Here is a 26911-nt window from a genome sequence, read left to right as displayed (position 1 = left end):
TAATCTAATCTAGTGCACGTTTTATCTTGGACCCTGGAGTGAGGTCATTTCAGGTTCTATGATTTTATTGATTGTTTATTTTATAATGGATAAGAGAAGTTAGAAATTAGGTCCCGTTTACACGATGCTGCTTTCAAATGAAAACACAATTAGTTTGTTGCGTTTGCACCTCCCATTTACATGGAAACAGACATGAAAATGCAACAGTCTGAAAATGCTGCTGAAAGTGGATCATTTTCAAAACAAACTGTGTTCAAAGTCGAACACAAATTAAACTGGCGAAAATTAATTTAATTAATCATATTTTGTATCTCTTTTGTTTTTGTTTTTAGACATTTCATACACCAAGCTTAGGAGACGAAGATTTTGAGATTCCACCTATCACACCACCAGCTATGGCTATGGACGCGATATCAAGCACTATGTCAGACCCCAATGCACCGCCAGCCTTAACAGAACCAATGACGAGTCCGTCACCAACGTTTACGCACGACACAAATCCAACGTTTACACAAGCATTGTCTCATATCACAGAAACGACAGATTCGGTGCCAACACCCTCTACGGAAACTTTTCCAGACCCCCAGTTCCCACCACAAAATATTGATATTCCGCCCATCACTGCCTGCAATTCCAGTTTGGGAATCGAAGCTATCCCTTATTCTGTGCAATCCACAGGAGAGCAATCGTATTCACATCATGTTCCCATAACAACAGATGCTATGGCAACAGTGACGAGTCCCTCGTTTGTTCATCCGCGAGATGTTCACATTCCACCACCACCACAACATGTACAAAGTCAAGTTAGTCAGTTGTCCACAATCAACCAATCAGCAATCAGTTCACAGCTGGGTCTCCAAGTGGGAATGCAACAGAGTATGTCATTGGGTGCTGATAAAAGGTTACAGAAACACAGCCCGTCTCCGCCTCGTTCTGATTTGCAGAGATCACCTGGTCATCATCACGAAAGTAGCGAAGATAGCGACGATAACACTCCACTTGCACAGGTAAGATTTGATACATGCCAAAAAATGACTATTGGTATGTTACACCCTTGAACATTCTTGAAAGTATGCAGGAGATGTAATAGACCTTTTAACAAATAGCGCCCTCTTGCAGGACTATAGACCTTAATCACAGGGAACGAAGGTCACATGCTAACTTTTTAGGAATTATCATAATGTATTTCCTATTTGTGAATAGAACATGATTTCACTGAAATGCACATCTCCTGTTTATGTCTTGTAGAAATGTCCATTGATACAATGTTGCTTTACAGTCACACATGCTGTAAATTTTAGCACATACTTTTGTTTACTTGTTCAGTACAAAAACTGTCTTATTAGTTATTACATGCAGCAAAGTCATATATGTATGGTAACCCCCAATAATCAAAATATATCCGACTGACAAGTTCTCCACACTTTAGTTTGTCACAAAAATAATTTCATGACTATACCTAAAATTCCAAAATTTTAAATTTAATAAACATGGCACTGAATCTAAAATGAGCTAGCAAGGGGTCAAATTTATTACCATGGAGATAAATATTGATGACTTATTGAAATTAATGATACATGTTTATGATGGATTGAAATGACATTCTGACTTGAATGTTAATATTAATGATAAACAGGAGAGTTCAATTTTAACATGTAGACGGAGTAGTGGGGGTCTTTAATTTATTTTAAAGTGGCCATATGGATGAGGATTGGGTATTTATTTTGGATTTATGATTTATACAACAATTTTACCATTGCATCCTACTTGAAAAAATCAATGTGAAACAACATAAACCAAGTCTGTGTTTGCACAAATGTAACTCAATACATTGCAGAAAGCTAAAAAAAAAATTGAGGAGAAAGTTTGTTATTTTACTTACAATAACAAAGATATAATACACATTTCTTTTGCAATTCATTGAGGTACAAACAGGAGTTATTCTACGTTGTTTCACATTGATTTTTCAAGTAGGATACCATGATAAAATTGTTTTATCAAAATGAATACCCAATCCTCATCCATATGGCCACTTTAAACAACATGTGCTTCATGTTATAAATGCTTTCTATCTGACAACACATACCAGTATATCTCACTTCTAATGTCACCATCACTTTTATTATATATATATATATATATAAACAGGTTGTTGGTACACTTAAGCGGACAGCACAAACAGAAGCGCCTCCTCCAAAAAAGAAAACGCCGAAAAAGAAGAAAAAGAAGGACCCGAACGAACCACAGAAACCAGTGTCAGCATACGCTTTGTTTTTTCGTGATACTCAAGCTGCTATCAAGGGCCAAAATCCAAATGCTAGTTTCGGTGAAGTGTCAAAGATTGTGGCCTCAATGTGGGATAGTTTAGGAGTAGAACAAAAACAAGTAAGTAGGAATTGTGTTAAATCAGTTTGGAAACCTGTAATATTTTTGTTTGAAGAGTGCTAGATTAGTCATACTGGCATTCTCCTTCCTTTACTTTTCCATACCCTCTCCAAAATTATGCCACAGGATATGGAAACGAAATATCTACAAGTTTTTTTTCTTCCAGATTTACTCTTTTCTGTAACCAGGGTTCCAAAACCTTTGCAGAAAAAACAGCAACAACTTTCTGCCTGTACACGAAAAGCAAAATTTTGTTCAATAAAAGTTTTAGACTTGTATTCAAAACATGATTGTTGGTGTGTCAGTATGAACACTACTCCAGTTATGATTGTTGGTGTGTCAGTATGAACTCTACTCCAATTACGATTGTTGGTGTCTCATATGAACTCTACTCCAATTATTGTACAATCAAAATACAACATATTGTTGAGGTTTGGAAAAAAATCCATAGATTGAATTTTGTCTGGGAAAAATCACAAAATCAATTTGTCAGACATTGTGTACAGTTGTCGTTTATCAACAAAAGCTTAATGTACAAGTGTATCATGATTGCATACGTGGACAATAGTTAGTGTGCAAATTTCATATCATTTTATGTCTGTATTCTCTCTTTACATGTTGCCTTGCTAAACATTCTAGATGTATTTTTTATTTTACTTTTGTAGGTGTACAAACAGAAAACAGAAGCTGCCAAAAAAGAATACTTAAAGAAATTAGCTGCCTACAGGGCCAGTTTAGTGTCCAAGGTATGTGATGTCAGCAGAAAAAGGGGCAAAAAAGTGCAATTTTTATCATTTTTACTTCAAAAGTAAACCAAATATTCCAGAACATTAATTGTATTTAGTTGATTATAATATAATAACTTCAACACTAAGTAGGTTGGAGTCCATGTGCTCCTGTTTTGCAGTTTATGAAATTAGAACTTAGCAACCATGACCATTTGCATAGCAACAAGCCAAACTTAAAGATTGACCAAATAGACCAGAACATTAACTTGGTTTTTAATTGTAACAACTTCAACAAAAAGGAGTCTGGAATTCATGCTCTTCTGTTTTGCAGTTTATGAATTGGAACTTAGCAACCATGACCATTTCCATAGCAACAAGCAGTACAGTATATACAAACAGTGCAATAGATATTATAGCCTGTTGTCTACATATATTTTAGTACTTGTTGTCAACTCTAAAACAGGAAAGTTTTGCAGGTTATAAAATGACATGAACTGTCCTATGAATCAAATCTTCTAAATTAGAACATAGCAACCATGACAGTATGCATAGCAACAAACAGTATGAAATATATTTCAAATTGTCACCAACTAAACAAAAAAGTAATATCGTTTTCAGTTGAAAATGATGAAGTATAAACCAAATTTACAATTTAACGAACAACACTTTTCACTGATTCAGAAATATAATTGGTGTCGGCTTTACAGATATTTTTAAAGATAATTTTCATCCGATTTGATAAATTAAAGTTGTTACCACTCTTCTGAATTCAAGCAGTGAAATAGGTCACTTGGTAATCCTAACATAATTTGCATTAGTTTCAAGATATGTACCGAGAAAACATTTTGTCGTGCTAATCAGACATCCTAAATTGATACAAAGTGTACATAATGTCATATTATTATGCAATGGCGACATGAATATGGAGTCCTAACTGCGAGACTCTCGTAACATGAACTGTAAATGCAATTGATGGATATATAAATGCTAATTTTGTTTTGTAAAATGACATGGTGCCAGCAATTTGTACGGACAGACTTAAGAGTTAGCACAGGATGGTAATTGTATCACAGATATTGTTTCCTACATAATCTATGGGCATACATCTTTATACACTAGATGTAATGGGTGAATTTAGCTGGTATGTTTCTTTTGCGGAGCTCTTTTCGCGATGATGCTGTTTATAGCAATATGGCCATCCTGCTAATAAGTACAGTAATATAAACTGTATATACTGTACTTGGTATTTGTTGGGTAGTAGTGCCAATACATTTTTTTTTTTTTGCACTCTTACTTTCCATATTTTTTTATAGCAAAAAATTGATCAGATGCAGGTGAAAGTTTCAGTTATTTGGGAACATTTTTGTAAGAGATAAAATTTGCATGAAATTCCATGCCGTTCAAAGAGTTTTTTAAAATATTTTTTTAATAGTTTTTTTCTTAATACCCTCTCTCACTTCTATTCCAATCAAGATAATATTACTACAAGAAAGGCACTGTCCTCTTTTTATCCCTGTTCGACAGTTACAACTCTATGAGCAAAACAAATGGGCAGAATTTTTAACAAAAAACTTACAATTTTATATTTTTCTGGAAAATTTTCTTTTTTTTCTGGAAAATTTTCTTTATCTAGACTGCAGTTGATCAAGCTGATTTGCATAAAATGCATTGAAAACATCGGCAGTTACTTTTACTGTAGGCTACAGTTGATCAAGCCAAATATGATAAAATGCTAGAAAACTTTGACAGACTTTTTTTTTAAACCCATAAAATTTACAAAAATTTTAATTTATCCCAAAATCTTTCTTTTTATTTCAGGCTGCAGTTGATCAAGCCGAATCAGACGAAATTCTACAAAAACAGAAAAAAATGGGTCTTGTAGGTAGCACCTTGACTACAGCCACCACCACCACAACAGTACAGTCACTGATTCCTAGAAATATTGCACCTAAACCAAAAATGGCACCAGCTTCCATGCCTATCACTGTCACCATGACAACAGTTGCCAAGACAACATCTCAACAGCCAGTTGTACAAACCATCATCACAAGCCCAAAACTCCAACCACAAATGGTAAGTTGTTTTTGCTCGTATGTGTGGTTTGGGGTTTTTTTTTGGAACGTTGCCTGGGTATTTTGGGCATAAAGCAATAGTTTCTAAAATCCTCAAAATATCTCTCAGATTAGAATCTCGGGGACTTTAATGACTGTCAGAATTTTAGGGCTTCCTGTTGGATTGCTTTTTGATTTCCTGGCTTGTTTTCTTATAGAAGTGTAACTGTCCTTTGATAAGCCATTACATTCTGCAAGTTGGCATGGTAACAGTACTTACCTTCTTCTTCTTGATAGGCTGTTGACTCAATGAACACTTTAAGCTTATGTCATTCCCAAAATTTATGTTCAGGAGATGTCATGCAATGTGCAGTAGAGCTTAATCATGGCATGAGTCAAATTGTAAGGCTACATTTATATTAATTTTGTGAAAAGAACCAGGTGCACCTTGAAATTGAATCAAAATTCATGTGTACTAACCTAACTGATTATAGTACCGGTACGTGTAACCGTAGCAACAGTCACATGACCACATTCCTGTATGTGTCATTGTCAATTATGATTACAATTTCTTTTGAAAAACTAAGATGGTCGACAATTCTTTTTTTTACTTTTTGTTTTATTTTTGCCAACTTTTGTCACTGAAATTGAAAAGGAGATTAATATTTTTTCCATGTATACAGGTAAACACAAATGGAAGAAGGCGGCCGGTGAGATGTATGCGGAATGGTTGCGAGAATTTAGCAATCGAAAGTGCAGATTGGGACAAAGAATACTGCAGCAATGAATGTGTTGTTAGTCATTGCAGGTAAGCTGTAGTTGTGATTCACCTTTTAACTCTGCATGGAACGTACCATTATTGACAGGGGAAGACTCACCTTTAAACTCTGCAGAATTATTTGGTTTGGAAAGACAAACTGGAATGGCAAAAAATAGCAACAAATTATCCCACAATGTATCAACACGAAGTAGTTTTTTCCTGTTCCCACTCTATATCTACCTGTGAATAATGGTTTGTTCCATCCTTGTTGAAAAGATGTTAATATTCTGACATTTTGAACTTGAAACCCAGTTTGGCCTGTAGTCTTTTATCTTCAATGATTTGCTGCTGGACGTAGTATACAGGATGTGATAATTTACAATGTTTGATGGCGCCAATAATAGTGTAGAAAAAAATTTGGTAAAATAGGTGGTTTCCAATGTCAGTACTCGTTAAATTTGGTGACCAACTCTGGTAAAAATGTCATGGACAATTTTACCCTCTTTATACCATCTGTAACAAAAACAATGGTACGGAACTTTCTTGAAATGTCACCAATTTTATACCACACATAACAACAACACTCTGGTACAAACCTCTAACACAAGTAGATTTTATCTACTTTGCCAACATATTTGATAAAAGAGATGGGCCAAATTGATAGAAACTACATTTTCTTGTTACTTACAACTTTGCAAGCCATAGGGGGAACACCAAATTTTGGTGCATCACAAGAATTTGTTGTGCATCAGTGGTGTTGCTAATCGGCTTAGAGAATGCATACTGTCATTGAGGATAAATGTTGTATTTGAATAGAGTTTTTCTTTAGCTCAAATTATCCATAAGTCTCAAATCTAGTTTGTTAGGTCAAATTATCCGTTGGTCTCAAATCTAGTCAATTACTAGCTCAAATTACCAGAGGATTTCAACCACAGTGGAATATTTATATACAGAAAGATAAGTGGAAATTCCTCAAATTGCATTGTTTCAATTCAACAAAATTACACTTTGGGGAAATAACTGACATGTCAAAGAAAAATGGAAACATTGGTCATTATTTTAAAGAAGAAAATAAGGGTTAAACCATTTTAATGAAGGAAAGTCAAATTTTTGTATAAAACAGCAAATAGCTTGACTTGAGCAGTTTTTAGGCAACTCATGCATGTACAGCCTTATGGTAGTGACAAGATAAAAGGTACACAGTCCTTCTATCACATATAACAGTCATTTCATCATTCTCACCTATCCCCCCACCTTACCTCCAACCTCCCAAAGAAACCAAATCTCAAAATTCTTAATGGTTTGGTGTTACACTTGTTTGATGGCCAGAGTGATACAATCTTTTCATAATCATTGGAGGGAGAGGGAGGGAGGGAGGGAGGGTGAGAGAGAGAGAGAGAGAGAGAGAGAGAGAGAGAGAGAGAGAGAGAGAGAGAGAGAGAGAGAGAGAGAGACAGAGACAGAGACAGAGACAGACAGACAGACAGACAGAGTCACAGACATAGACAGACAATCAGACAGACTGTGTGTGTGTGTGTGTGTGTGTGTGTGTGTGTGTGTGTGAGACGGAATTTCAGAGTTGTTGGCTCTCACTCTTCACCAAATATCTGTAAATCAACAAGAATTTAAAGTTATACTGTACAACAAATGAATAGACAGCAAGTGAATAAACAGAACGACAAAGGCAAGGCGACAAACTTTCACATAAAACTGTATGTTTTTAGTCTATTAAGATAATAGCTCATAGATGGTTTACAGGCAGAGAGAATTATCAAGGGGAAACTGATTGTTCTTGGAGCTACCTCAAATTACACAAAATATACCTACGAGCACAGCACATTCAATTTTGGAAAATTTTGACAGCGCCATTGCTCAAGGCTAGCTTAATGTCTAAAAATAGTAAAAAAAAGCAACAATTTTTTTTTTCACCCGAAATTTTGTTAGCATTTGAAGAGAGGTGAGAATGGCCTTGAGAGATATTAAATGCTAATACGTTCTCATTAGTTTAATGATTATAATAGTTGCCTTTATGAGGGGATGAAGAAATTTGGGCTTTATTAGCTTGAATAACCTCTGATATTTTGTGGCTAGCTGCAGGGCATTGTGATTTGAGCCGACTAATGTCAAAGTAACTACACAGGATGTGTTAAAGTAATTACTTTGTAGTACTACACACTGCATTACTATCATTATTTAGTTTAAATCCATTACTCTTGGAGGCCAGAATTAGCATTAGGAGTCCGAGGGAAATATGAGTCCCACCTCCCTTCCTCACAGAAAAACAAATTAGGTTGGACGCAAGAATTGACAATTACGACAGTATGGAAACACAGCACCATATGCTGAGCTCACATTAAACGTGATCACGTTTCATTCAGTTGTTCAAGACAAGGTGTTTGATTTAAATGATTCATAAATGAAAGTGATAGCGTGGTCGGGTTAATAATGTGTGGCTTGTACTTATAGCCCGACCCCCCACATCATCTCTTTGTGATATACTTAATTAACGTATTGAAAACATTCATTTTGACTGCGATGATTTTTGAAAGTAAAGACACAAATTCGGTGTTGATTGACACTTTTAATTCAGTTCAGTTTATGTCGTCATAATGAATTCTAAGATAGGATTCAGCATTAAAAATGCGTCTTAGTGTAGGTTTTTTTGTTTTCTGTGTTCGTACCAGCTTAGGATTTATTTGTCAATCCCTACTTCCCTATGCATCTCTGCTGTATACACGATATTTGAATTCACTAAGCGCCAGAGACATTCTAAAAAGGATGTCAGATAAGATTTTAATCAAGTTTTATACAAATAAAGCTACAAATTGATTCACTGGATGTTGTATACTTGATACATTGTGTCATTCAAACCGAAAATCTTTGGGTTTTAAAAAGTGCAAGCTGACTTTTAAGGGTGTTTGATTTGCTTGAAAATACTTGCATAAAACCTTGAGTACACTATTCTGGTATACCCGATAATGTTACAATATATGCCTTCAGTGGCATTATAAACGTAATTTTTTTTTTGAGCTTTTTTCAGCAGTTGATGGCATAATGGGAGTTTCTTTGACTTGTTTGTGTACATATACTAATTGTATTATCAAAACATTTAAAAAGCCACACCAGCTGTAACTTGATTTTTTTTGGTGATCAGATAGCCAAAAATATGGTCAATGTTAAAATATCATTATCTATTAGGAGTATATTTACTGTAATAAGTTGAAATTGTGATTAATTTGGGGGGTGGTGATTTTTCGGTACAGATCTATGTGTACTGCTCCACAAATATGTTTACGCACGGATGATTCAATACTGATCAGGATGTACAATATTATGATTAAGTCATTATATATCTAACAAAAAAGTTTTTAAAAAATGTTATCAGTGAAATACTACAAGTACATTTTTAAATAAAATTGTATGCGACAAAAATGACTCCTAAAGCCATACATGTATACTCAGCATATGGCCTTCAATTCTGTGGTTATTTTCTCAAAACAAGACTTTTTTGTACATCATAAATGCAAGCCTAATTGGCCAGTCAATATCCCCTAACATAACATTTCACAACAACCCGTGTCGACGTCACTCGTTCTGCAGTCCTCAGAATATAATTCATAATGATCCAAATCAACCATTATTTTTCCCCGATTTTTCATCTTGAGGAGGTATAATTATTATCATTTCCCCCGATATTTTGTTTTTCATTTAGGCCGGAAAATACGAGTAACCTAAGGGTTTGTCCACTGCTCGTCTAGCAACTCGTAGTGAAAAGGCCACTCAGGTCACTTGTACTTTCCTTGGCTGAACGAAGAAAAATATTGAGGAATGATATCGAACACCAAAATGCTCGGGGCTTTTAAATATATCTTTCCTTGTAGAGTAATGATGATGTCATTTTCTTTCACAAAATCAAAGCTATAATATAATTGGTTGACCATTATCTTCTTGGATTTCACAACAGTTCCATTCCCTGTAGAATCGTCAGTAAAACACTCTGATATAGGCGTACTGGGTTTTAACGTTCAAGATATTCCAATGTTTATATTCGAATAGTTGGAAACAATTTTCATTGAAATCATTTCAAATCGGAGTGTTTCATATCTAAATCTTTTAAATATTGGAATGTTTTCAAATATTTCACATTTATTATCTTTATTTTCTTTAATACTGCTGTGATTTTTTTTTCACCTTCTTGTTGTTTTAAATATTTCTCAAGTTGTGAATATTTTCAACTTGTGTCTAATAGAACTCCTCAAAACACTATTTTCACTTTCTCTATTTGGGAATTTACTTGTTTTTATTTACAAGTTTGAATGTCTAGCATTGTACTCATGTTATATAATGTTTAAGTTTTTATTTCAAAAACTTTTCAATATTATATTAAAAATAGTTTGAAAATCTATTTTGTTGTTGTTTTCTAAAAGTTCAAATATGTTTGGTTTGGCCTACTTTGTTTGATTTTTTTTCAAATTTTTTTGAATATATTAAAATAGTTTGAAAATCTACTTTGCTGCTTTATTTTTTAAAAAATTGAATATGTTTGAATATTTGATTTGTCTCTGTTATTTGTTTTGATTTCCAATATTTTGAATATATTCAAATCAAATTTGAATTGCATATATATATTTTTTTTTTTTTTTTTTTTTTTTAAGTTTGAACGGGTTTGAATATTTGATTTGAACCTATGTTATTGTTTTATTTTTATTTGAATCTATTCAAATATTTAGAATTGCGTCTATTTTGTTCCAGAGACGTCTTCACAGCATGGGTAGCGGCGAGGAACCCCAACATTTTCCCATCGGTCAAGTAGCCTACTGGATGAACCAAGAAGCATACTTTGTGTAGACTTAGTTTCTTTCAAAAAAAAAACTCTCCTTTTCAAAAAGAAAGCCATAGTTGTTTTATGTCGAGTGTTTCTATTTATACTCATGCTATAAAGTCGTAGGTGACAATAATAGCGTGATGATCATGATGATGTACAGCTGGTAAACAAAGAAATGAAACACAAATGATGTGTATTTTTGTGGACAGTCTAAAAAAGACCAAGTCAGTCTTCTTTGTTTCATGTTATTTAGCAATAAAGAGAATATAAAGTGATTTATTTGGTCGTAATTTATTCTTTCTGAGTATCGGATGTGTTGTGTCTGTTTGTATGAAGGAGTGTATGTGTGTGTGTGTGTGTGTGTGTGTGTATGTATGTATGTATGTATGTATGTATGTATGTATATCCGTATGTATGTATGTATGTATGTATGTATGTATGTATGTATGTATGTATGTGTTTGTGTGTGTGCATGCATGAATTAATGTATGTATGTATATGTATGTATGTATGTATGTGTGTGTGTATGTATGTACTATGTATGTATGTATGTGGGTGGGTGGGTGGTAGGGTGGGGTGGGTGCATGCATGCATGTGTTTGTATGTTTGTACCTTTATATGTATGTATATATTTATGTGTGTGTGCATTTGTATGCATGTGTGTGTGTATGTATGTATGTATATATATATATATATATATATATATATATATATATATATATATATATATATATATATATATATATATATATATATATATATATATATATATATATATATATATATATATATATATATATAGTTTTGGTAGTACTGGAACTCTTTCTTTCAACACCCAAGAAAGAGTTCCAGTACTACCAAAACTATTACGCTCTGCCACTGCGGTATAGAGCACTGTCTTATAGCAGATTGATACTCACCGAGTTATATATATATATATATATATATATATATATATATATATATATATATATATATATATATATATATATATATATATATATATATATATATATATATATATATATATATATATATATATATACATACATACATACATACACACACACATGCATACATATATATATATATATATATATATATATGTATATATATATATGTATATAGTTATGTGTACATATGTACATATGTATGTGTGTATACATATATATATACATAATATATATATTGTCTATATGTATGTACGTACGTACGTACGTACAAATGTATGTATATGTATGTATGTATGTGTGTGTGTGTGTGTGTGTTTGTGCTAAAAATACAACAAATATGTTGGTCACACCCTTTTGAAAGCCATAAATACCTACCGCAGACCCTTATAGAGTCATTTGTCGTGGATCCATCAACACAACCACAACCTATCAACCAAGTTTTACACCAAAACTGACAGGTCCTAGGTACAGCTGTCTGTATTTTCTTTGATCATGCATATATTACAAATCTTTCATCCTATTATAATATCCTGACCATTGTGCCCTCTGAGCCAATTTGACACGCCATTGATGCACACAATTTCTAGTGGCACACCAAAATTTGGTGTTCCCCTATCTCTTACTATGTGGTGACTCCCAAGAAATCCCAGTTTTTATCATGATTCACAACAACAACATTTGGCTATCATGAGAGGGCACACTGATCCCGACTGTAACTCTTCTAGACAACCATAGAGGGAGGATCAGAAATATTGCCGTTGAATATTGTGCTCTTCAGATATATAAAGATCATCGATAGAAAATGTATAATTTTCAGTGTGAACAGGTATGGCAAATAGTCATGAGAAAATTGTGCAGAGCCAATGACATTTTCAAATAACACCAATTATTCAGCCTCTCTGAAGTGTGGTCCTGTCCCATTTCACTCCTTGTATTTCCACCAAGAGTATTTGGTCATTGCCGGGGGTCATTGAACTTGAAAGACGTCGTGTAAAAATAGTAGCAAACAAAAGAATAACGATGGTCTTGTTGAGGGCGCTGTCATACTTAACGGTGCCGGCATGCTGCAGACTTCTACAGCTGTTGAGTATTTCAATAGCTGTTCTGAAGGGTACCTTTAATACTGACAATTGAAATATGTATTTTTTGTCATACACTTTACTTGCAATCAAGATCCGTAATCGAATTCCCCCTGGGGCGGTACCAGTGGCCAGCTCTGGGTAGGAGTGTGTGGCCAGTGCTGGAAACCTCAGGACTCATTTTAGACCCACTTTGACCAAAAATCAATACCCCATTTTACAGACTTTAAAAAGATGAAAGTTTAGACCTAAATGCATTTCCATCAAATAAGGTGAGTAGCCCCCACCCCCAGGGAATTCCCCCCCCCCAAATCTTGTCTCTGCCTCAATCTTTATGACAATAGCCTTAGAGGGCGTCATCACAGATAAATTATTATCAAGCCAAGTCGAGTACGTGCAGCGCGGCGAGTACCCGTGCGGCCGTACGACCGTACCGCGGCTGCCCAGACAGAAAAATAGACGTTCATTGGAGTCTTTCTGAACGGCTATGTTTTACCTTGGCCGTCAGCAAAGAAGTTACCGGGCCTGTCCGGGAATTGAACCCGGGACCTCTCGCACCCAAAGCGAGAATCATGCCCCTAGACCAACAGGCCGATGAGGCAGTATGGTGATTTGTCACTATTACCATTGTCTGCCATGCTTTACTATGAGAATCGGAGTTCCTTCGCTCTCCGCAGCCCAGGACCGTCGTCGATTTCGCAAGTTTAAAACCTTATTATTAAAATTCAAGTTCATGTTACTGAAAACTTGTATCAAGTATGTAGAGGAAGTAGACCTACTTGTTGGCGACCGGGGTTAGCGAGAGTCACCGTGCTCCGTGAACCAAATATTAGGAGGATATGAGGTCACAATGCCTCCTAATGAACACTAGAGTTCTTGTCCACAAGCAATTGTTTCCAGAGATATGTATCAGAAATAACTGTACATGTTAATCAGTTGTTGATATTATCTATAAGAAGTACATAAGAGGTTGAAATTGTAATCACTATTGAGTGATCTGATATTTTGGGTGCGGACCCAAAATCAATTTGAATTTATTTATCATGTATACAGCTACAGAAAATACTATTCCCTACAGACGACTCAATATTGCTCAGCAGCGATTAGACTGATAAGTTCTGATATTCCCACACAATGTACGAATCGAGGCAATGGTGGGATGTGGAAGCAGTTGAAATATGGAATAGGTCCCGTGACAACGGACAACCAAAATCACAAACTAATGCAAAGTTAGACAATATACAGAGAGTAAAAGTAAATATTGACCCTCCCCTAAATGAGTATATAATTGTTCAGCGGTAGTCTCAAAAGATGTTCTAAATGACTTACTCTCTTCAACTTGAAGTTGGGGTGGGGGGGGGGATCTCCCTTAATAGTAATAATAATAATACCTCCGTGGCCAGTTACACAATTTCTTCGCAATTAGGAGTCGACTTGTATAAGTATAACTTGTGCCGTAATATCAATGATTTCTATATAAGTTAGTATTAGCCATATCAATGGAGTGTAAACTTTTCAATTTCCAACACAAACAGTTTTAGAAAGCTGCTGTGTCTAAAACTTTCGTCCTTTCTCGAAGGACTTAATCAGCAGAGTGAAGTAATTACTCGGTACTAAAACAAAGGTTTTAACAGCTAGTTTGAGAGTTCACACCACTGGCACTCACTTGCTTAGAATGATGTGAACACCTGGTCCCAAGTATGTGAGAGATTCAAATCAATGATTTCCTTCGGATGTCATCGGCTTGTTGGTCTAGTGGCATGATTCTCGCTTTGGGTGCGAGAGGTCCCGGGTTCAATTCCCGGACAAGCCCATTGGTATTTTGCTGACTTTCAGGAGGAAAAAATTGACTGCCCTCAATTTTTTTTAAAAAAACAAATAAATAGGTAAACAAATAAATAAATAAATAAATAACTATTAAGGTATTTTAATGCAGTTTCTGAATGTTTTGCTTCAAACACGTCGGGTTGCAAACCCGGGTCACGACTGCACACCATTGATTGACATTGAAAAACTCAAGGTTAGGAGGATATGAAGTCACAAATTCTCCTAATGAACACTAGAGTGCAGCTCAAAATGGGCACAATGGCGATATATACATGAACCTGAAAAATCGGACTTTAAGATTTAGTATAAAGTTATACAGTTGATAATTAAATGCAATGAGTTGTATAAATCAATAGTAAAACGTCGTATCAATCAATACAATCAATCACATTGCAGTTCTTTTGGTGAACTTCACCATTCACAAGTTCTTGTCAACAGGCAATTGTTTCCCGAGATATGTATCAGAACATTTCTATCTGAATACAATAAAATGTCGATAATATCGATAATATTGACGTATTTAGCCAACTGTATATGAAAGGGGTAAAATTGCATGCTTGTTTTTATGATCGCGCAAGTCTACCCACCGCGAAATAACAACTCATCGTGCAGTAAGCTTAAGTGGTGTATCGCCGTGTATTTGTCTATAGCCCTGACACCTGTTGATCATCTTTACGACAGTGATCTCAGAGGACGGCAGTACAGACAAAATCATTATCAAGCCGAGTACACGAGACTAGTATCCGTTCGACAGTAAGGGACCGGTCAGTTTCTTCGGCCGCGGGGGGGGGGGGGGGGGGGTAGGTGGATTTTTTCCATCGGGCCGACTAAATGTCACTGACCCCACTCTCTGTAAAATCGAAAACAGGCTGACCCCAGGGGGCCCCTATCACATAAATCACATAATTCTAAAACATAGTGAACCCCCACCCAACCCCACCACACCCCGATATATAATATTTACATGACAGGTATTTGATCGTGACTCAGAGTGGACTGTGTGACTAAATGGAAAGTATTATACTAATCAGTGATTAAACAGGGTAAATATATGTATAGAGAAGATTAATAGCATATTTTCACGATTAAACAGGTAGGGGGAAAGCTTGAGATGGGAATATGTACACCTCTCATGGGGGTCCAAGGGGGTCTATCCCTAGAAGTCCTGGTTGTTGTTTTTAAACTTATAGTCAATTTTAGGCTATTCAAAGCCTTTCAGGCAATAATTCCAAGCTTTACAAGACAGCACCAGTATCAGAAATTAAACTTTTCTTTACACATAGGGTTGAAATATGTTCTTAAAATGTTAATGTAAGTTATAAATGAGTTTCGCATGACGCATATTGGCCAGCTAGTGTCCGTAACATTGGTATAGTGGCATAACTATTGTAGATAGAGTGAAGTCACTGGTATGTTTGTAGACAACATTGGGTGCTCATACCTATTATATGTATAATACAAACTGGAATCTGATGAGATGTGATTATTTGTAGTATATTGCCAATAACATGTAGTATCCGAAATAGAAAGCATACAATTAACCCCTTCCGACATGAAAAATGTGCATGGTTCAGACAAGGTCATGCCACTCTAAATTCATGGATTTTTTCTTCCATAGAAATCCAAAACACAATGACCCCCTCCCCCATATCCAACTCATTCAAAACAGGAAGACCACCCTCGCTAATTTCAAAAACAGCCCCCCCCCCCCTCCACACACCAATCCACCCCCGACCGAAGAAACTGACCTATCCCTTTACACAGGAGGGAAGGGCCCAGGCTGCATGGAGTACCCTTTTATGCAGTCCCTTAGTGCTGTGCAAGCCAGTAAGATAGATGTACGTTCTGTCGCTCCGCCCTCACCGGCATCCAGAGGAGTTGTCATCAAACGACTACAAGGTATATATCCTCCTGTTTATCAAGGATATTAATTTTTTCTTGCATTACTGCACCCCTGTAAAATACCATGTTGCCCCTGACAACCGACTTATGTGACCTAGTTTGAATTCCCGAAGTGGAGAGTGGTATGATGATATATGATGAAGTCATGACAACAAAGCAATGGTATTAGTAGGAAACAGAATTAGAAGAGTTGTATTTCCGTTAGGCATGAATGCACACCCTCCCTCCATCCATGATTCACCCACCCACCCACCTACCTACCTAACCACCTACTCAACAATCCATTCACTAATTAATCCACCCGTCCACCCACCCATCCATCCATCCATCCACCTAACCCCCCCCACACACACACACACACACATATCCGTCCATGCACCCCTCCCTCAATCCAACCATCGACCCACCCACCCAACAATCCATCCATTCATGTTTCTAGATCTTCTTTTGTTTTCTTTTTAAACCCCATTATAACAGAAAGGGTTTGCGTTTTCTCGCATTCAAACAAAGTACGAATAGTAAATGGTTTTCCCATAACATTTGTCGACATATTACGGATCTCTACATTAGAAAGTTAAAGACGAGTCTCTAGACTAACCCAGCATTCTGAACTGCCATATGATTTATGCTATCTGTTAGATTTGTAATTGGTGAAGATCATTAGTTATGCAGATGATTGAAATTAGAAAAAAACACCAACAAGCTATATAGGATATGAAAGAACACTTTTAAAACAACCTTTATTAAAATGATAAATAAATTAAATATATTCCCTTTCAATATCAACTAAGTCTCTTCAAATTCACTCAGATATTGTCTATACACCATTCCAATACAAAATATTTGTCCTGTATTTCAATCGTGACTCAAATTCATATCATCATTCCAGCTTCACCGGCACTGTGAATCTATCTGAACACATAACAGTTATTTTGTCCACAGTCTTATTGCCACTCTGAGTAGATGTGGATATCTTTCTCTGTGTCAGACTGCCGTCTTTGTGGGTTACGTTGTTGCTTTTCGCAAGTTGCAACTACACTAGCTATAACAATGTTTTTCAGGCTCAGTTCACCGTTGTATGCCGTCACTAACATGTTATGGAATTGAAAGTTGCATATACTTATATGATTACACTCATGTCCTCTAGTGTATCATAAACAGTTAGGCCTATTATAGTGTTTCTGAGTTGGTATCGTGTTCTTGATATGGAATGTGTTGCAATATAGTCTTCCTCTTCTTGGGACATTGCATAATTGGAGGAAGTTTCTGGGATACCACCGGGTGTTCCTTGTATGTTCATTTTCTTTATGTCGTATGGAGCTGGCAAATCACATTTAAGGAGATCTGTCAGAAATCTTTCCATCACACACCTTGTTCCTGTAACAGTTGGTTCTTCCTGGAAAGTTTGCGCCTGAACATTTGTGGTCTTTGGTTTGGCTGTACATGTGTTTTTTTGATGACAGAGACAATTCTTTGCCTTGATACATCTAATCCTGCCATACATACATACATTCTGGTTAAACTTAACCAGTTTTTGTATTGGTTTGTTATTCATAATCAACATCTTCCGGGATATCTGATCATCTTGTCTTTGATTCTTTATATCAGTGGGTTTATGATTGACAGATGGGTATGTCTTATTACAAACTTTTCCAATGTAATTTCTTCCTCTTGGATGGACACGGGAAGTTTTCTTCACCAGTGGGTTCCACCACTTCCTTGTCACGTTGACAGATTTAATAAGTCTCTCTATCTTTTCTTCTAAATCGCGCAAAGTCTCGTGCAATTGCACATGATTATTCTGACTGATGGGAATTTTGTAAGGTGCCTTTTTCCGGGTCCAACCAGACCGTTCTCCTCATTACTATGGAATTTAATACCAACTGACCTTTTGCTCAATACCAATTTCTGTGTATACACTGGAATTTTAGATTTTCGTTCGCGTAGTTTCCGGACCATGTCGTTGACGTCATCACCGAGTGATTTGCCAACGACTGTGCTTTCAATAACTTCTGAAGACCACAGACTTGTGTTCACTTCAGAAAGAACTGTTGTGGAGTCATTCCTCACCATTACAGACTTTCTACTCACTGTGTCTCTGGAATTCGTTAAGTTTCCGATAGAGTCAATGGACCCACAAGGACTCCCTTGAATACTCTCTGCAGTCGAGACACTAACCGAGTTTCCGAAAAGTTCAATGGATCCCCAAGGACTCCATTCAATACTTTCTGCAAAGGAGATACTAGTACTAACTGAGTCTTCGAAAGTTTCAATGGATCCAGAAGGACTCCATTCAATGCTTTCTGGAAATGAGATAGTAACTGAGTTTGCGAGACTGCCAATAGATCCACAAGAACCCCCTTCTTCAGTACTTCCTATAGACCAGCTACAAGACTTAGACAATTCTGTGACTGTGGTAAAAGAATCCATATTTTCAGACCTTCCTATTTCAATGTATTTTGCATGGTCTACTTCTATATCGTCACCTTTGTTTGTTGCTATGGTGTCCAAGTTTGACATGTCATTGTCACTACCTCGAAATGTGCCGACTAACAGATACATCTCTGCTACCTTTCGGCGTTGAAACAGCCACTGTTGATGCTGATAAGCCTGACCACGATGTTTCTAAATCGTTATCACCATGGTAACTGCTCTCACTATTACTCATTACTTTATCATTGTCATTAATACATTTATCGATTTTTAAGTTCTGACTTTCTGGCGTACAATCATTGCTGGGGTTATCAACTTTCTTTAGACGGACGTCCATCACAATTCGAAGGACTCGATCATCTGACCTTTGACCCTCAACAACAGGAATATTCATAAACTGAATTTTCGACTTAGATTGGTCTAGATTAGTTACTTTAAGATGAGTACTATCTTTGTCATCATCATCCACTGGTATCTTTAAATTCTTTAACAATTCTGACATGCATGACAAGTCCATTAATACGTGATTACTAGTCATACCTTGGTTACTGGTTACTACATTAGTGACGTCACTTTCATAGACTTCTCCACTAACTGCATTAGGCAGCACAGTCCTGGATGGCATGTCTATCGTTAATTCACACAGAGAGAGAGGAGAAGTCTTCCTTTCAACGACTATCTGCCCGTCATCAAAACTACTCTTACCTCCTGGACTCCTACGTATAGTTTGACTACACGGAAGGTTGATTGTTTCAACAACAGATTTCCTGAAGAAAAAAAACAACAACACAATAATATTTAATACAAGTACCATTTCCTGATGCACAGTTCGACCGTTGATGTGCATGTGACGAGAATTCTACCCGTTGAGCCAATAATCAAAGAAATGTTGAGGGCGCTAGATAAGACTTACATGTATAGGTTTAGTCTAAACAGAACTGATAAACGGCGAAGACAACAAAAGAAATTATTGAAGTGTGAGCGGGAAAGTCATGTAATTGTATTCCATGATGTGTACATTTGAAATTGAGAGTATTGTCTTTTAACCTCAAAGTCGCCCGTTTGTCCATCAAATGTGTCCTCTCATTATAGTAGTTGTTCCCAGATTTGAACACAATATCAAATATTGGTATCAGAAAATATTCTTAATCTACCTTTAGACTCACAATATTTCATCTGAGTGTTACGAGACGCGTAAGGTTATCAGCAAAATTCAGAGTCCAGTCAAAGTTACGAATCGAAAAGTTATTTTGAACTTACCTACGACCACGTCCAAACTTCTTCAGAATGGAGAACTTCAAGTTGTTGAAGCGTTTACTTTGATTCTGACCCATATTCGTACGATGAACCACCGGAATATAGCCAATATACATACAATTTCATTCACTGCAGAGACGTGTAACTAGTCAAGTCACAAGTTTCATGTGTTCTGAACTGGAATGTTTTCCTACACATGTCTATAAACCAAAAGTACGTTCTGTACGCGCTGCTTTGGGTCACGTGATCTAACGTATGATTCGAAAAGACGCGGTGGAGTAGAATGACTCACCATCCAAAGGAACTTTGGCTGAACTAAGCTTGCTCACGTATGAGATACAAAATGTAATTGTTCACATTTTCATAGCCCATCTTTTCCAACTGCAATATATACATTATATATATAAGCCTACTGAAAACTTAAATACTCATCCTGAGAACATGAACATGCCAAAATGTTTATTAATCTATTTTGTATGAGCCTAGGAATTTCTGTTGACGTCTTCATTTCAGAATGATCAAGCTTACGGTGTAAACCGAGCTAGATGCTACTGAGACATCTTTTCTTTCAGATACATGGCCAGCTACACAATTTCTTCGCAATTAGGAGTCGACTCGCTGGAAGTATAACTTGTGCCGTAACATCAATGATTTCTATGTAAGTTAGTATTAGCCATATGTAATGTAAACATTTCAATTTCCAACACAAACAGTTTTAGAAAGCTGCTGTGTCTAAAACTTTCGTCCTTTCTCTAAGGACTTTAATCAGCAGAGTGAAGTAATTACTCCGTACTAAAACAAAGGTTTTAACAGCTAGTTTGAGAGTTCACATCTTTCACTTGCTTAGAAAGTGATGTGAACACCTGGTCCCAAGTATATGAAAGATTCAAATCAATGATTTCCTTCGAATGTCATCGGCTTGTTGGTCTAGTGGCATGATTCTCGCTTTGGGTGCGAGAGGTCCCGGGTTCAATTCCCGGACAAGTTGGTATTTTGCTGACTGTTTGGCAGGAGGAAAAAATTGACTGCCCGGGTCACTACTGCACACCATTGCTTGACATTGAAAAACTCAATGATTAGGAGGATATGAAGTCACAAATTCTCCCAATGAACACTAGAGTGCAGCTCAAAATGGGCACACTGGCGATATATACATGAACCTGAAAAACCGGACTTTAAGATTTAGTATAAAGTTATACAGTTGATAATTAAATGCAATGACTTGTATAAATCAATAGTAAAACGTCGTATCAATCAATACAATCAATCACATTGCAGTTCTTTTGGTGAACTTCGCCATTCACAAGTCACAAGTTCTTGTCATCAGGCAATTGTTTCCCGAGATATGTATCAGAACATTTCTATCAGAATACAATAAAATGTCGACAATATATATCGATAATATTGACGTATTTAGCCAACTGTATATGAAAGGGATAAAATACATGCTTGTTTCTATGATCGCGCAAGTCTACCCACCGTACCGCGAAATAACAACTCGTCATGCAGTAAGTGGTGTATTGCTGTGTATTTGTCTATAGCCCTGACACGTACCTGTTGATCATCTTTACGACAGTGACCTCAGAGGACGCCAGTACAGGCAAAATCATTATCAAGCCGAGTACATGAGACTAGTATCCGTTCGACAGTAAGGGACCGGTCAGTTTTTCCGGCGGGGGGGGGGGTGAATCGGTGGATTTTTCCATTGGGCCGACGAAATGTCACTGACCCCACTCTCTGTAAAATCGAAAACAGGCTGACCCCATGGGCCCCCTATCACATAAATCACATAATTCTAAAACATAGTGAACCCCCCACCCCACCCCACCCACCCCGATATACAATATTTACATGACAGGTATTTGATCGTGACTCAGAGTGGACTGTGTGGCTAAATGGAAAGTATCATACTAATCAGCGATTACACAGGGTAAATATATGTATAGAGAAGTTTAATAGCATATTTTCAGTAACAAGTAGAGGAAAAGCTTGAGATGGGAATATGTACACCTCTCATGGGGGTCCAAGGGGGTCTCCCCCTAGAAGCCCTGGTTTTTTTTTTATATACATAAAGCCAATTTTAGGCTATTCAGAGCCTTTCAGGCAATAATTCCAAGCTTTACAAGACAGCACCAGTATCAGAAATTAAACTTTTCTTTACACATAGGGTTGAAATATGTTCTTAAAATGTTAATGTAAGTTATAAATGAGGACGCATATTGGCCAGCTAGTGTCCGTAACATTAGTATAGTGGCATAACTATTGTAGATAGAGTGAAGTCACTGGTATGTTTGTAGACAACATTGGGTGCTCATACCTATTATATGTATAACACAAACTGGAATCTGATGAGATGTGATTATTTGTAGCTAGTGCCAATAACATGTAGTATCCGAAATAGAAAGCATACAATTAACCCCTTCCGACATGAAAAATTTCCATGGTTCAGACAAGGTCATGCCACTTCATGGATATTTTCTTCCATAGAAATCCAAAACACAATGACCCCCTCCCCCCATATCCAACTCATTCAAAACAGGATGACCACCCTCGCTAATTTCAAAAACAGCCCCCCCCCCTCCACACACCAATCCACCCCGACCGAAGAAACTGACCTATCCCTTTACACAGGAGGGAAGGGCCCAGGCTGCATGGAGTACCCTTTTATGCAGTCCTTTAGCTCTGTGCAAGCCAGTAAGATACATGTACGTTCTGTCGCTCCGCCCTCACCGGCATCCAGAGGAGTTGTCATCCAACGACTACAAGGTATATATCCTCCTGTTTTTCAACGACTACAAGGTATATATCCTCCTGTTTTTCAATGATATTAATTTTTTCTTGCATTACTGTACCCCTGTAAAATACCATGTTGCCCCTGACAACCGACTTATGTGACCTAGTTTGAATTCTCGAAGTGGAGAATGGTATGATGATATATGATGAAGTCATGACACCAAAGCAATGGTATTAGTAGGAAACAGAATTTAGAGTTTTATTTCCGTTATGCATGAATGCATCCCTCCCTCCCTCCATCCATCCACCCACCTACCTACCTACCCACCTACTCAACAATCCATTCACCAATTAATCCACCCATCCACCCACCCACCTAACCCCCCCCCACATACACACACATATCCGTCCACGCATCCCTCCCTCAATCCATCCATCCACCCACCCACCCAACAATCCATCCATTTATGTTTCTTCTTTTCTTTACTTTTTAAACCCCATATATAACAGAAAAGGTTTGCGTTTTCTCGTATTCAAACAAAGTACGAATAGTAAATGGTCTTCCCATAACATTTGTCGACGTATCGATGGATCTCTACATTAGAAAGTTAAAGACGAGTCTTTAGACTAACCCAGCATTCTGAACTGCCATATGATTTATGCTATCTGTTAGATTTGTAATTGGTGAAGATCATTAGTTATGCAGATGATTGAAATTTGAAAAAAAAACCACCAACAAGCTATATAGGATATGAAAGAACACTTTTAAAACAACCTTTATTAAAATGATAAATAAATTAAATATATTCCCCTTCAATATCAACTGAGTCTCTTCAAATTCACTCAGATATTGTCTACACACCATTCCGATACAAAATATTTGTCCTGTATTTCAATCGTGACTCAAATTCATATCATCATTTCATCTTCACCGGCACTGTGAATCTATCTGAACACACAACAGTTATTTTGTCCACAGTCTTATTGCCACTCTGAGTAGATGTGGATATCTTTCTCTGTGTCAAACTGTCCTCTTTGTGGGTTACGTTGTTGCTTTTCGCAAGTTGCAACTACACTAGCTATAACAATGTTTGTCAGGCTCAGTTCACCGTTGGTATGCCGTCACTAACATGTTATGGAATTGAAAGTTGCATATACTTATATGATTACACTCATGTCCTCTAGTGTATCATAAACAGTTAGGCCTATTATAGTGTTTCTGAGTTGGTATCGTGTTCTTGATATGGAATGTGTTGCAATATAGTCTTCCTCTTCTTCGGACATTGCATAATTGGAGGAAGTTTCTGGGATACCACCGGGTGTTCCTTGTATGTTCATTTTCTTTATGTCGTATGGAGCTGGCAAATCACATTTAAGGAGATCTGTCAGAAATCTTTCCATCACGCACCTTGTTCCTGTAACAGTTGGTTCTTCCTGGAAAGTTTGCGCCTGAACATTTGTGGCCTTTGGTTTGGCTGTACATGTGTTTTTTTGATGACAGAGACAATTCTTTGCCTTGATACATCTAATCCTGCCATACATACATACATTCTGGTTAAACTTAACCAGTTTTTGTTTTGGTTTGTTATTCATTGTCAACATCTTCCGGGATGTCTGATCATCTTGTCTTTGATTCTTTATATCAGTGGGTTTATGATTGACAGATGGGTATGTCTTATTACAAACTTTTCCTCTTAGAAGGACACGGGAAGTTTTCTTCACCAGTGGGTTCCACCACTTCCTTGTCACGTTGACAGATTTAATAAGTCTGGCCATCTTTTCTTCTAAATCGCGCAAAGTCTCGTGCAATTGCACATGATTATTCTGAAAGGTGGGAATTTTGCTAAGACGCCTTTTTCCTGGTCCAACCAGACCGTTCTCCTCGTTACTATGGAATTTACTACCAACTGACCTTTTGCTCAATACCAGTTTCTGTGTATACACTGGAATTTTAGATTTTCGTTCGCGTAGTTTCCGGACCATTTCGTTGACGTCATCACCGAGTGATTTGCCAACGACTGTGCTTTCAATAACTTCTGAAGACCACAGACTTGTGTTCACTTCAGAAAGAACTGTTGTGGAGTCATTCCTCACCATTACATACTTTATACTCACTGTGTCTCTGGAATTCGTTAGGTTTCCGATAGAGTCAATGGATCCACAAGGACTCCCTTGAATACTCTCTGCAGTCGAGACACTAACCGAGTTTCCGAAAGTTTCAATGGATCCCCAAGGACTCCATTCAATACTTTCTGCAAAGGAGATACTAGTACTAACTGAGTTTCCGAACGTTTCAATGGATCCAGAAGGACTCCCTTCAATGCTTTCTGGAAATGAGATAGTAACTGAGTTTGCGAGACTGCCAATAGATCCACAACAACTCCCTTCTTCAGTACTTCCTATGGACCAGCTACAAGACTTTTCTGTGACTGTGGTAAAAGAATCCGAATCGTTATCACCATGGTAACTGCTCTCACTATTACTCATTACTTTATCATTGTCATTAATACATTTATCGTTTTTTAAGTTCTGACTTTCTGGCGTACAATCATTGCTGGGTTTATCAACTTTCTTTAGGGGGATGTCCATCACAATTCGAAGGACTCGATCATCTGACCTTTGACCCTCAGCTACAGGAATCTTCATAAACTGAATTTTCGACTTAGATTGGTCTAGATTAGTTACTTTAAGATGAGTACTATCTTTGTCATCACCATCGACTGGTGTCTTTAAATTCTTTAACAATTCTGACATGCAGGACAAATCCATTACGTGATTACTAGTCCTACCTTGGTTACTGCTGGTTACTGCATAATTAGTGACGTCACTTTCATAGACTTCTCCACTCACTGCATTAGGCAGCACAGTCCTGGATGACATGTACATCGTTAATTCACACTGAGAGACAGGAGAAGTTTTCCTTTCAACGACTATCTGCCCGTCATCAAAACTAGTCTTATCTCCTGGACTCCTATGTATAGTATGACTACACGGAAGGTTGATTGTTTCAACAACAGTTTTCCTGAAGAAAAAAACAACAACGCAATAATATTTAATACAACTACCATTTCCTGATGCACAGTTTGACCGTTGATGTGCATATGACGAGACGCGTAAGCTTATCAGCAAAAGTCAGAGTCGAGTCAAAGTTACGAACCGAAAAGTTATTTTGAACTTACCTACGACCACGTCCAAACTTCTTCAGAATGGAGAACTTCAAGTTGTTGAAGCGTTTACTTTGATTCTGACCCATATTCGTACGATGAAGCACCGGAATATAGCCAATATACATACAATTTCATTCACTGCAGAGACGTGTAACTAGTCAAGTCACAAGTTTCGTGTGTTCTGAACTGGAATGTTTTCCGACACATGTCTATAAACCAAAAGTACGTTCTGTACGCGCTGCTTTGTGGTCACGTGATCTAACGTATGATTCGAAAAGACGCGGTGGAGTAGAATGGCTCACCATCCAAAGGAACTTTGGCTGAACTAAGCTTGCTCACGTATGAGATGTGAAATACAAAATGTAATTGTTCACATTTTCATAGCCCATCTTTTCCAGCTGCAATTATATACATCATACATATAAGTCTACTGAAAACTTCAATACTCATCCTGAGAACATGAACATGCCAAAATGTTTATTAATCTATTTTGTATGAGCCTAGGAATTTCTGTTGACGTCTTCATTTCAGAATGATCAAGCTTGCGGTGTAAACCGAGCTAGATGCAACTGGGACATGTTTTCATCAAAATACCAGAGATATATTTACCAAACATTGGTCAACTACTTATAAAAAGGACATTGTATCTGTTAATTAGTAGTCAATATTTTCTGTAGGTAGTGTAGACGGTGACAAGTTTAGATCTTGAGCGAAAGCTCGATTTTGAATCTGTCCACTATCATGTTTCACTGTAAAGGTTGTATCATTTTTCGATCAGAGAATTTCAATCACAATATATTCACTGAAATGC

General features: G+C 36.9%; 1 protein-coding gene and 3 non-coding genes across 7 annotated transcripts in view; 3 read left to right on the top strand and 1 right to left on the bottom strand.

Moving 5' to 3' along the window:
- Positions 1 to 11007, top strand: part of LOC144437576 (TOX high mobility group box family member 3-like) — a 132372-nt gene extending 121365 nt beyond the window's left edge. For all 4 annotated transcript variants that reach the window (XM_078126541.1, XM_078126543.1, XM_078126539.1 and 1 more), the window contains 6 exons: positions 333 to 1007; positions 2149 to 2385; positions 3051 to 3131; positions 4932 to 5186; positions 5848 to 5972; positions 10679 to 11007. In XM_078126541.1, coding sequence (XP_077982667.1) covers positions 333 to 1007; positions 2149 to 2385; positions 3051 to 3131; positions 4932 to 5186; positions 5848 to 5972; positions 10679 to 10772 — 1467 coding nt within the window. In that variant the 3' untranslated portion in view covers positions 10773 to 11007. The remainder of the gene's footprint in view (positions 1 to 332; positions 1008 to 2148; positions 2386 to 3050; positions 3132 to 4931; positions 5187 to 5847; positions 5973 to 10678) is intronic.
- A 2295-nt stretch (positions 11008 to 13302) lies between these two features.
- Positions 13303 to 13374, bottom strand: Trnap-ugg (transfer RNA proline (anticodon UGG)). The gene has a single exon. It is a non-coding gene; the product is annotated as a tRNA-Pro (tRNA).
- A 1148-nt stretch (positions 13375 to 14522) lies between these two features.
- Positions 14523 to 14594, top strand: Trnap-ugg (transfer RNA proline (anticodon UGG)). The gene has a single exon. It is a non-coding gene; the product is annotated as a tRNA-Pro (tRNA).
- A 6522-nt stretch (positions 14595 to 21116) lies between these two features.
- On the top strand, positions 21117 to 21188 carry Trnap-ugg (transfer RNA proline (anticodon UGG)). Its single transcript has one exon. It is a non-coding gene; the product is annotated as a tRNA-Pro (tRNA).
- The last annotated feature ends 5723 nt before the right edge of the window (positions 21189 to 26911 follow it).

Source organism: Glandiceps talaboti, chromosome 7 (genome assembly GCF_964340395.1).
Source record: "Glandiceps talaboti chromosome 7, keGlaTala1.1, whole genome shotgun sequence".
Taxonomy (NCBI): Eukaryota; Metazoa; Hemichordata; class Enteropneusta; family Spengelidae; genus Glandiceps; species Glandiceps talaboti.
This window is presented reverse-complemented; position numbering and strand designations above follow the sequence as displayed.